The sequence below is a fragment of the Callorhinchus milii genome, unplaced genomic scaffold (assembly GCF_018977255.1).
Source record: "Callorhinchus milii isolate IMCB2004 unplaced genomic scaffold, IMCB_Cmil_1.0 Scaffold6, whole genome shotgun sequence".
Lineage (NCBI taxonomy): Eukaryota > Metazoa > Chordata > Chondrichthyes > Chimaeriformes > Callorhinchidae > Callorhinchus > Callorhinchus milii.
The window spans coordinates 3,072,518-3,085,437 of record NW_024704747.1 but is presented as its reverse complement, the minus strand read 5'-3'; the positions used below and the strand labels follow the sequence as shown (position 1 = coordinate 3,085,437).

The following is a 12,920-nucleotide window of genomic DNA, read 5'->3' as shown; positions in this document are numbered from 1 at the left end:
ATTCACAGTTATTTATGACGGCAATGCTAACCTTCCAGAGAATGCTTGGTTTGTTCATAGGCAGTTATCTTGTATAGGCTCTGGACTAGCGACCCAGAGGTCATCCCACTATGACTCTGTGTAATTCAAAAACTGTGGTAATTTGAGCGAGCACCAGTAAAAACAACAACAAGATTACATTTGTATAGTGCCTTTCAGTCGGGAGGACATCCCAAGGCGCTGGGCAGTGTACAGCATTTCAGACCTGAGGGTCAGGGAGGGAAAGGGGGTGAGCGATGACATGATCGAAAAGGAGGGTCTTGAGGAGGCACTTGAAGGAGGCTAAGGAGGGGGCGAGGTGGAGTGATTGGAGGATGGAATTCCAGAGATTGGGGTAGAGCGGCTGAAGGCTCTCCCGCCAATGGTAGGGCGGGTGGGTCGGGGGACGTGGAGCAGGCCGGAGTCGGCTGAGCGTAGGGAGTGTGCAGGTTGGTAAAGGGTTAGGAGGTCGCAGAGGTGGGGTGGGGCGAGGCTATGGAGGGCTTTGTAGGTAGGACCAGGATCTTGAACTGGATCCTCTGAAGGATAGGGAGCCAATGGAGTCGGGCGAGAGTGCGAAAGATGGGGTCACGGAGTTTGGCGCGGGAGAGGACACGGGCTGCAGAGTTCTGGATTATCTGCAGCCTGTGGAGGGAGGAGTTGGGAAGGCTGACAATCAGGGCGTTTGTATAGTCGAGCCTGGAGGTGATGAAGGCATGAACAAGAGTTTCGGTGGCCTGAGGGGTGAGGTAGTGGCGGAGTCGGGCGATGTTGCGGAGGTGAGGGAAGGCTGAGCGGGACATGGCTTGGATGTGGGGAAGAAAAGACAGTTGAAGGTCAAACAAAACACCTGGGTTCCTGACTGGCTTGGTGAATCCTGGAGTTGCGGGTGGAGGCAGAAAGATAGAGTTGGGTGTCGTCCGCATACATATGGAACTTGACCCCATGTCTGCGGATGATATCACCAAATAGAAAGAAACTGAAGAAATTTGTTATTGTGCCCTGGTTTCAGTTTCGTAAGCCCAGACATCACGTTAATGGGGCATATAGCCAAAAAGGCTGCCACAGCAGCATTTCCAATGCACGGAGCACGTCCACAATCAGAGGCCATATCCTGCCCACACTGATGTCATGCTCAGTGTACCTGCACATGCTCACTGGCATCTAGTGCTTTTAAAAAAAAATTCAAACTTTCGAATCATTAGGGTGGCCACCAATGTCGTTTCATGTCCACTGCACGTTCTCACTATCCACAATCATCTCCTGCACATATCGTGCTTGTGCTGGAATTATTAGCAGCGACATTGGAAGCCATGTTTAGTCCGCAGGAAGCCAGGAGTTCTGTTTTAAGTTTTAAAATTCACTTTTTGATGAGTTTAATGTATTTGGAGATTCGTTCTGCTGGTATCATTGAGCCGCTGTGCCTCTAAAATAAACCTTGTGCTGTCGTTTCTTGATACAGTTTAGCTATTTGAAACAATAAAATGTTCTGTGTTTGTTCGCTCAAGGTGCTAAGGGCTGCAGAAGAGGCTGCTGCTACATTGGCAAGTTCCATACATCCCGAACAGTGCATCAAAGTGCTCTGCCCCATTATCCAGACAGCTGACTACCCCATCAACCTCGCTGCCATTAAGATGCAAACCAAGGTGATCGAGAGGATCACCAAGGAGTCCCTTCACCAGCTTCTTCCAGACATCATCCCAGGGTTGCTTCAGGTACACAAATTAAACCCAAATACCGTGTTTGAGGTTAGAAAGAGCAGATTTTCATGGATTATATGCATCCTCAATGGATGCTTGACAAGGTTATTCACCGGTTCTCCATCTCCATGAGAGAGAAATAAGTCGGATGGTATTGTATATGCATGTGCTTTTTACAGGCAAGTTGGAACATTGGAATAATCCTGTTGGCAGGATCAATATTAGTTAGCGCAGCATGTAGAGTGATGCTTGATTGAAGGAATAGATGAAAGGATGTATTTTACTGTAGATTTATGATTTGATTATCCTCCTTGTGGAGTGGAGTCCGTTTGACCTGAACTGGCACCAAGGTGATGTGTTTGGCAACAGGATGTCAGAATCGAGCCAGCCCTTTGTGGTGGTCTCAGTAGTCCAGTTCCTGAGCCAGGCGGGTCCACAGTATTCCAGGGCACTCACTGCTGATAGCAAGACAGCGCAGCCTGGCTCATCGGTAACAGTTGAAAGGGCAGACCAGTTACTGGAGGCAGAGAATCCTCCCACTCAGCTTCTGTTAACGCTGCAAGCCAAAGCCCTAACGGGTAGGGTGATCCAAACTGGACAAGCAGCGGGAAAGCTTGCCTCTTGGTGTTTTCAATAGCAAACTGCGTTTTTAACTGGTTAGACTCCAGCAGTTACCCCAACGCACACTCTGGGGTCCCCAAGCCTTGCCAGGCTGCTCCTAATACTTTCCGGAAATAGATTAGCAGGTTGCGTCCCTCCAGGGAGAGAGTGTGCATTTCATTCCAATAAACATCTCTGGGATTTCCATGCATAGGTGGGATCGTGGAACTCTGTTTGATTTGGATGGTGATGTGATTTTGCATTTGGCTGACCAAAAAAAAAATGTATTTGTAGAAAGTAGATTTATGATCATAAATAAGGGAGAATGCAAATATACCTGGTAAACAAGATATCACGTAAATGTTTGGCAATACTGTGGAGGTGGGGGAAGGCAGAATGGGTCACGACATGGATGGGTCATGTTAAATGTACTACAAACAGGTGGTTTTAGATAAAAAATCTCTGTTCCTTAAGTGTTCTGCATTCATCTAATGTTGTCAACTGTTGTCTTGTAGGGGTATGACAACACTGAAAGCAGTGTGCGTAAAGCGAGCGTATTTTGCCTGGTGGCAATTTATTCTGTAATCGGAGAAGAGCTAAAACCTTACCTTGCACAGCTCACCGGAAGTAAAGTAAGTGTCCTTTCCAGCAAGGTCATAGCCTTCAGAAAAGGCTCTTCATGGGGTGTTAACTGCGTATGAGGCGAAGAAAGCCAACTTCAAAATCGACTTTCACTTGTTATTACCTTTTCTGTAGCGTATTAGAGCACTCGCCTCGCTAACGAAAGGACCCGGGTTCGATTCCTGGGCCGCGCGAAACCGTAGGCAAGTTTCTTTACTCCACAGTCTCTGTTTCCTAGCAGTAAGTAGGAACCCGGTTATTGGTTATTATTAAAATAATAATAATTTGGTCACTCAATCCATGACTGTTTGTGGGGAGCTACTGTGCGCAATTGGCTGCCGCGTTTCGCCCACAAATACACAGTCAATTCACTTTGCAGTATATTCTATGAAGCGCTTTGAGACGTCTCAACGTCGTGATCAGGAGCAATATCAAATGCAAGGATTATTATTATTATCAGCAGCTCTGCACCAGCGTTTATCTGATGTCAATGTGATGTTATTGACTGTATACTTTCCTCGCAGATGAAATTACTAAACTTGTACATAAAAAGGGCCCAGACTACAAACAGCAACAGTAGCTCATCGTCAGACGTATCGAGCCACAGCTAACGAGAGCATCGGTGGTGCTCAGTCGGACGGGAACAACCGTGCCTCTTCAGTGACCTTTCTGCTCAGAGTTTGAGATCCACGTGCCCATGGAGCTGAAAAAAAATCGATTGCTGCACATCAGTGTTTGTTCTTAAGTAATATATGCAGTTGCTTAGCTTTAATCTTACAGCCGGTTACTTAATCATAATGTGATGCCTGTTTAACATGTGACCTGTGAATAGAAGAGGGCCTCAAGTGAGTCTGATAGTCGAGTGATAACAGCGCTGATTTTTAGGTTAAAGACTTATGTCACCGTAAAACCCGGGTATGCAGAGCGCATACTTGGCATCGGAGTATTACACCACGAAATAATCTAATTTGAAGTATTATGTAAAAAAAAAATAAGAAAGCACAGCTCTTTCCCTGTGTTTATTCTTTGCATTTCACTCGATTTTGAAATCGCCATAAATATATTTTAGCGAGTTGCTGTTTAGTTCTAGCCAAGTTTGTTGCTGAGCCAAGCATCGTACTGGAGTTTTTACCGATGCAAAAAAAAAAAAAAAAAATGAGAGCAGTTTGCCAATGTTCACATTTCATTCCTGAACTGCATTGCTGTACAAGGGGAGCCCGACAGACCAGGGCACAAAGTCGACCATTATGCACAGCAAAATAAACAAGACACTGGTGACTTTATTGGACAGTGGGCAGCACTGTGTAAGCTAACAAGTTGACCCACTGTAATTCAGAATGTTTTTGAACATTTTATATCCTCTCTCATCCTTGTTCCACACACCACCCCACCACCACCACCTCCCTGAGCACTGATTGCCCTTCTTGATTGAGCCACTTTGTCACTCCAACACTGTTCTTCCGCTTTACAGAAGCGCAGGCCAAAATAGGTTGCCTGGAGGGAACTTCTGCCCCTTTCATTCCTCCCATGACTTAGTTCCGTCAGCTCTGCAGTGTAATGGTGTTGGTAAGAATCAATGAGGCTCGATCAAGTAGGGCAGTTGAGCTCAAATGATTAGTCGCTGGTGGGGTTTGAACTTGCAGTTGGAGGTCTCACTGTCCTATAGCTACAGAGCCACTCATTCATCTACACCCGCAACCTGTTCAACTAATAATAACGTTGCTTGTTGGGACCCACAAGCATACACAAGTCTATCTCAAAATGTGAGTTAGGAAAGCAGTGTGTAATTTAGCAGGTCTACGTTACCATTCCTCTGATTATTTTAGAGTGAGGTGGGAAGGAAGAGCAGTTGAAATGACCGTGCACGAGTTGGGATAATTGCCTTAAGTTAAATTCAGGTCCACGTTCCAAACTTGGCCAGCCAAACAGCGATTCACAGAAGATTCTTTTCTGTTGTGTTGCGGCAGATTCCAGGTAACTCGATAGGATCTGTATTTATAACTTATCACTAATCAATGATTCTTATTTATCCTCCGTGTATTATGAGTAAGGGAAGCCAGGAATAGGAACTCCTGTCTCTTTTCAATTCATTTTATTGAAGTTCCAGGGACTCTCCCTGCCTGCATCTTATAAAAGTGACTCCCCCCACCCCATCAAACGAGCGCACGTGCACACACACACACATATGTTCAGTTCTTTTCTGTCACACCTTCAGCAGTAATTGGACTAGTTGCTTGTGTTTTTTACAGTCTGTTTTGGGACTGGAGGCAAAAGAAATTTCTTGCGATTTTTTTCATCACTGAGTATTGTATTCTTTTACTTTCTTGGCGTTATTTACAGTAATTCTAGGTTTAAAATTCCCCATTAGCTGCGGGAAATTGTTCCTTGCGACCGAGGTTAGTCCCTACCTTCACCACTTCGCAGCTTACGAATCCTGATAGAAATTCCAAGGAAGGTGGAAATGCCAAACTGAGCTCTGCACTCGTCCAGGCTGACATAATAATAATTCTTGCATTTCTCTATCCAATGCAAAACCATGAGGTGGGCGTCTGAGAAGCCCGAATGTAAACAGAGAAACGGAAAAATTCTAAGAGATTCCTGTCTCAATTAGGTAGTTTCTCCTCAAAGCAATCAAAGGCCTCAAAAGCATCAGTAGGAATAGGAGGGCAGCCGAAACCCTTTCTCTTCGGTGACTTGCCTTCTTCCAGGGTGGAGCTGAGTAAAGGGCACAATGTGAAAACAGGGAGCAAAGCACTGCCAATGATGCTACGGCCAGAATAGAAGCCAACATTAATTGTTATGCTAACAGATGAAAAGGCCTTGTACAATTTCCCCCAGCTCCGTTTTATGCTGTTGGAATAAGAACCTTTCTGTCTCCATCTACTGATCCACTCCTGGACAAGCCTGGAGTTATACAGTAGTTATAAATTAAGGTGCCTGGCTCTCATTTGAACACTATTTCTCTGATCAAAGATACAAATTATAGCCACCAGAGGATGCTCTTATAAGATACAAGAAGGGAAGGTTATGTGGGGTCTTTTTAACGGGATGCTTGTCCTTGCGATTTTTTTTTTTTCAATTGCATGTCATACTCAATGATACACAGAGGATAACATTCACTTAAGATGAGTCGATGCCTGCAGGTAAGTAATTTGGATGATATTCCTGCTCATCATTCCTTGGTTTCTCACTTGTGACAAAAGAAGGAGCAACAGCAGACATTCAAATGTAAACTCGAGTCTTTTATACATCTTATTCATTAAATTCAAGCGAAGTCATGTAATAGCTAACGAACTGACTGGTCATGTTCAATGTGATACTAACATTGTTGGTTTAAAAACTGTCAGCTATTTATGTCACATATGCTACGTGAGCCTTGTCAGTTCTTTAGTACTGTATTTTGTATGTTACTCGAGTGAAACATGCAAAACATTTTAGTTCCTTCAAAGTTACTTTCTTGAAATTAAAGACATGACATGTACTGTATTATGTAACGACTTGCTTCATAGTTTTGGTTTATATAAAACAGTAGTATTAAAATTGACGAATGTAGATCCTTTTCTTTTCATCTTTAAGTGAGTTTCTTTAATATAAAAAAAATACCTGTAGCTGACATTCTTGGGGGCCGGCGTTCCTCTGGCTGTTCATTTCAGTGGCAGTTTTCGTGTAAAGGAAGTAGATTGACAGGATATCTTGATTTGCAAGGCCATTTCCATCCCTGTAATCCATCATAATCTCCACATTTCTACCCTTCAGACACTGAAGTTAAAAGTGTGTGTAAAAAAGGAGGGACAAAAAGGTCACACGCTCAGTCTTGTTAAGGATCTTGTTGAAGACTTTTTCAATAAATGATATTTATAGCATTCCTCATCTGAAAGGGCACAGCAGTGAAACTGTTACTAATGAGTCAAAGGTTATAGCTCACACCGATGACTGGGGCAACAATGACAAGTGTATCTGATCCATGGAGTGGGGGTGGGAGAGAAAAGGGTCTATATTACCCATAGCGGTGAATTGAATTGTACAAACGAGTTTTCTGCCCGAGACGGTGAGATTGGCAGGTGGCGTAAATCAGGAAAATGTTTTGCTCAATTTAATTTCCCTGCCGCTTTTGCAATGGACCAGCAGCCGTGAGTTTAAATCTCCTGATTTACAGTTACCTCCGTCACATCTGTGCAGCAAAGCTGTTTTGTATGAACGCCATGTGAGTATATGCCGCTTCCTCGCCAGGCTCCAATTTAATTCTCGTAACATGAAAACCACGTGTAACGGACCGCGATAATATGGAACCATAACTAATGGAGCATTTGAGAAACAGAGTTGACGGGTTTAATACAGCTGGATATTTCAGACTCCCCCCCCCCCCCCACCCCACTAAATGCAGTTGCTTTTTTCTTTTTTAAAAAAAAAAGACTGGCAAGGTAACCTCAAACTAGACTGGTCCCACCCCGCTCTGTGTGCTGCCAAGCTTGCTGTCTATTGAAGCCTGAAAAGAATCTAAAATACTGTTTGATGCTGCGTATTATATCTCCGCAAAATTCGTAACTGATGCCCTGTAGTGCCGAAGGTCCCATTATGTGAGCAGTCAGGGAGGGAGAGAGATGACGCATGAAGAGCAATATTGCCCGACTCTAGTGAGCTGTGCAACTGGCCTCGTTACTCTGGTCCGAACATACAGTACAGTACTTCCAATAGCAGTACCTCAATCCAACGTTACCTTTTTGCTGTCCACTCTCTCTGTAGCTTTTGTTTGGCTTCCGTACAGCTGACTTTTCCAGTACAGTTAAGGAATGATGCACTGCAAGTTATGTTCAAAAATAAAAATCAGTTTATTCACTTCTGCAAATGGTGCGTGTGTGGATTCTGTAATAGGGTTTGTTCCCTTCCTCTCGCTCTCCCCAACCTCACTGCCCCCACCAATTGAAGGAGTAGTACCAGTGACTGACCAGTGACTGACTGTCACAGTACCAGCCAACTGTGTTCATGCAAGATTACAGAAAGTCTGCTGCCTGTGTTCTGTGCCAGGGGCCTGTGGTACAACAGTTGGTGTTGATTCAGTGTTGCCTGTTACCTGTGTAGGGTATCATGATGGCCTGAAGCTGCTGCAGAAATGAGTGCCAACTGACTGCCCCATAGTGCAGGCCTTCTAGCTGTCTGCAGGAGCACAGAGCTGCGGGTATGGCTTCTCAATCCCTGACTCGCCCGTCTCTTCTCCCAGAGTCCAAGCCGGGCGTGATTGCACCCAGGACTTTACTCCCCAACGCCTTCAGCACAGTGGTGGGAGCATTGGTGAGATATGCTCTTGTCTGTGTCTATCCTGGACCCTGCCAGTAATCTCCCCAACAGTGCATGGCTCTATTTCCTTAGCTGAATCGGAGATCGTGCTATATTCCCTGAGTGTTGCACTCGGACACATTGCTCAGTCTTACATTTTTGGACCCTCTGATTGGAGCAAACAATTTCATCCCTAGATGCCAGGATCCTTATCCCCTTTTACTTGACTCGGGGATAGTTAACCAACCCACGTGAGGGCAAACCCATCGTGTTGAACACTTACACCACCAGCACTGCAGAAATGAGTGTGTTGATATTTATCTTTACATCTTGCAGTGTTTTAATTCCACCGGAACTGGCTAACACCTTGCTATTACCCCACTACTACCCCTCAGCCTGGCTTCCTTAGGCAATAACTAATCTCTGTTTACCCAATGAACTGAAATGAAGCAAATGGAGGCACAACAGAGTCGGCGTTGTTTCAGAAACCCCACTAAATCCATTTCTGCTGCCGTTTGCTTCATTGCAGTCGCGATCAAGGGATATTTGGTGTTTAGGTCTGAAGTGCAGCAGGTTCTCCTTTGGGTTCGCTGTGTTCTATGCAGAATTACAAACACTCTGAGCCTCTCACGCTCAGGAGGTGATTTCAGAGTTGTGCGATTTGCACGACTAAAATCCCCTCCTCCGTGGTCCAGTGAAACCCAAACACAAGACACTTTTCGAAGAATTTGTTCATAATGTTAGGCTGATCAATTGACTGACTCCAGCAACATTTAAAACAAAAGGAATCATTTTTTCCTGCCCCCGTCGTGCGCTGTGCAGTGGGATCAACTGCGTAAGATGCATCGATTTGACCCATGGGAAGTCCTTAACTCTAAACTCCACGCTTCCTCCTTTCTTCCCCCTGGACAATATGGCTTGTGTCCACGTGGGTTAACGTATTAACATATCTCCTTTCAGTGAAGTTCTTTTTAAGCTCCTGTCATTTTATAACTCTCGCGCCTGGTGCGTCTGTCTGTCCTGTGAGCCTATTGGACCGTGCACTGCACCAAAGTAAATGCTCAAGTTCAGCGCTCTTCTTAAAGTGAAGCCGTGTGATATCTTTCGGGCCTTTTCCACTGTCCTCTCAAGGGGGGAAGCTGTTCGCTATCCATGGCTGCCGTTATTGCTTATGTAGGGAAATCCCATTGGAATTCCACTCCCCCCCTCCATCTCCCCAGCATAACCTTTGTCACAGCTGGTGATCGTTCACTCTGCCCATCTTGATGCTTGGCGTGTTCTTTGCTTGGGGTGGGGGCTGATGAACCCTCTGATTGTGAGGACTCCAGACCACCAAAACTTCCAAATCGCAGCCCTGTCTTTCGTACCTCCACAGCGAGAACGTTGAAGATACTTTTACTGGCATCGCAAGCCAACTTTATGCCCAGTCGCCTCCTTCACCGGCGCCAAGGAAATTGCTTTGCCTCAACGAGTCCTGCACCCTGTTGCAATTTTGATACCATTTAATGATGGTAATGCTTTCGTTTGATACAGCGCCTTATCGTGTCGTGGAGACGTCTCAAAGCGCGACACAGAAAACACTGCAAAGTGGAGTGAATGTATATTTTGTGGGTGAAATGTGGCAGCCAACTGCGCACAGCAGTGTCCCAAAAATGTCACTGAAACACAATTGTAGCGGCAAGAGGAATGATGACCCCTTTATTGACAGTTTATCGAAGGGCATAAGAGCACATTGAATGTGTTCGGCTGTGATGCTCTTCTGGGCTTTGCTTAATTTTCTTTTTACTTTTTATGTTATTTTACAATGTAATCTGTTTTTTTTAAAAAAAATGCTATATATAGAAAACAAAGATCAGGAGTGAAGTGAACATAAAAGTGGAGCTTATACATCTTTTTAAACACTGCGAATGTGACTGTAAAGTCTAGAATCAAATGTGCATTTACTGTTTCTGTATTGAGATAACGGATGTCGCTTGTGATTTTAAACTTGTGCCTATACTGTTGGGATCAGAAGTTCCCAAAATGAAGAGGAGAAACTTTTAGAATATACTCCAGTATATCTTTTTATCCTCCTCCTCCTCCTCCTCCTCCTCAATCTTAGTGCATTCGATCTAATCATGGTTTCCGACGTGGTTTTAAGAAAGGGAAAAAAACAATTTTTCCCATTTCAGCGATGAACAAATAATGCTAGACTTGCGATATTCAACGCTTCTCAGTTTTCCTTCAACGATGACTGCTGAAGTCCACCACGTTTTTGAACCAAATGTTACTTAGAACCAGCAGACAGGTTCAGCACCTGAATACCGTTTGCTCCCCTGCGCAAACACACAGACTAGGATAGAGGTATTCATTGGGGTGTTCATAATGCCAATCCAACATGTATATAATGTAATTTAAGGGTGTATTATTAACCAGCCTGAAACTAACTACACACTTTAAGGAGCTTTGATTGCTGCATGCTGGATTGCTTCTCTCCTCTCCTTGCCCCGCTCCTTCCCCATTTTCTGCTTTTTCTAATTCCGTAAGCTGGAAACAATGACGGACTATAACGTGTCTTCTTTCATTCTCTTTGGAAAGGTGTGTAGTTGTGCGACTATAGACAGATAATTAACAGGGTTGGAGGTGTGATTGATTTAGTATTTGTTTGTACCCCTCTTATCTATTTAACAAAAAAAAATTAAAAAATGCTGCTGCTGTAATTTCTTGAACTGTTGGATGTAAAAGGAAGCGATTATTTCGAACAAAAAAAAGACAGAGTGGGTTGTTTCCTGGAGTTGTACAATCTAAACCGCTATTTCCGCTTACGAGCGAAACAACAACAACAACAACAAAAACTCTCTTGCTGGAAATGACTTAAAATTTCACGCACTTCAGACCAGCTTGTTGCAACGAGGTTGGTCACCTCTGCCTTCTGTCCAACCATCCATCCATCATCCATCCCTCCCATCGGCTGCACGGATGGTGCAAGCTTGGGACGGCTGACGCTCTTACAATCCTAATGTTTTTACTCCTTTTAGTTCTATCGTCGTGATCGGTTTCTCGAGGCATGTGGTTTCTTTAAAAGCACACAGTGTGTGTGTGTGTGTGTGTGTGTGTGTGTCGTGTGTGTGTCCGCCTTGGATTGAAACTCACCGCAAAACAAAACAAAAAAAACTAGCGTCAATGACTTTTCTCTTTTTGGCATCGGTTTAACGATAGCTTACCAACAGCTTACAGAGACTGTGGGTAGTTAACGGGCACCACGTCACAAGAAAATAGCCTTCCCTTTGATCTATATCAAGCTTACTATTGAATGAGGGATTAAAGCCACATTTTATAGATTTCACTGGAACTTTGCTAAATAGTTTGAACGCAAAAATGTTGGAGACGCATCGACAATGGCTCATACCAGGAGTGTTCACAACGCACGTACTTTTGTTTTGCTTTGTTTGTCATGTAATATCCATATCGGTATTTATATATTATTTGTTTCATCTATGTATTACGGTAACTGTACAGATAATTACACGGATTTTGTTAACTTTCACATGTTGATAGAATTTGCTAAAAAAGAGGGGAATTGTTTGCCGTAGAATAAAACCCGACATGAAGACTTCAGCATTGAGCAAGCGTTTTTATTTCCCCAACAAAACGTAAAATTCATTCTCGACGGAAAGCGCGCGCTTAGGCACTCGGGCAGCTGTGGAGGGTTCTGATTACAAGATCGATACTTACAGTCACTACACTTTACAGTATATGCCATGACACACTTTATACTGCTTGCATTTAATACAGCGCCACATCACGTCTTTGACGCCTCAAGTCACTTCACGGGATATACTGTAAAGTGAGTGGATCGGCTATATTTTGTGGACACAACGCGGTGGCTATGATTCCGAGTCCCTACTTGGGGCTTGGACCACTTTTGTGACGTCCACCTAACATGAAAGCTCTATATCAAATTATATCTGCCTCCAGAATTACAGTCAGCAGAAATCACAGTGAATCCTATGCCACAAAAGGCTCAATATTAAATGTAAGGATTATTGTTGTAACATTTAATAATGGTGAAAATACAGTATCTACTTTTCCGAACTGGAGAATAATCTGACCTTAGTCTCTACGAGATGCATAATTATGTGCCCTGAAGCAGAACAAAGTGAACCAAGTCATAAAGTGACCTCACAAAATCCATCCGATGAGCACGGGTGGCATTTTGACCCAAAGACCAAACGGAGAAGTGATTCAAACAGAAAGTGGAACCTTTTCATTTACATCCACCGCGAATGTGACCATGGTCTGGTAAAGATGGCGATCGGCTGCATTAGGAGAAGGATGAGGTGACTGTGGCCACCAATGTATAGGAACATAAGAATTTGCCGGGCAAAAGAGGTCCATCTAAGTTCCTCTTCCACCATCCTGGCAGTCGCTTGAGATGTCGTGTCCCAAACTATGTGCTGTGACATTTTATGGAGATGTTTTAGGGTTGATTCATGTAAAAGAATTTCATGATTATTTTACTAATCCTTGATTTTTATTTAAAAATATTGAGAAGTTGTTCCCAGTATTTTTCTGGCTCTCTTCTAAATTCCTGGCTACAGATCTCTTGCTCTCTTTGCCAACGAAGGACAGCGATAATCTCTAATGAATAGCTCCCTCAGCTGGGCATGACATTATATTGACATAATATTGTTTTACACAAGATAAAAATTGCCGGGGTAATAATAA

General features: G+C 43.9%; 1 protein-coding gene across 1 annotated transcript in view; it reads left to right on the top strand.

Moving 5' to 3' along the window:
* clasp1a (cytoplasmic linker associated protein 1a) overlaps positions 1-6,498 on the top strand; it is a 130,472-nt gene extending 123,974 nt beyond the window's left edge. The window contains 3 exon segments of the mRNA XM_042336477.1: positions 1,527-1,733; positions 2,834-2,950; positions 3,464-6,498. Coding sequence (XP_042192411.1) covers positions 1,527-1,733; positions 2,834-2,950; positions 3,464-3,550 — 411 coding nt within the window. The 3' untranslated portion in view covers positions 3,551-6,498.
* Positions 6,499-12,920: the final 6,422 nt, after the last annotated feature.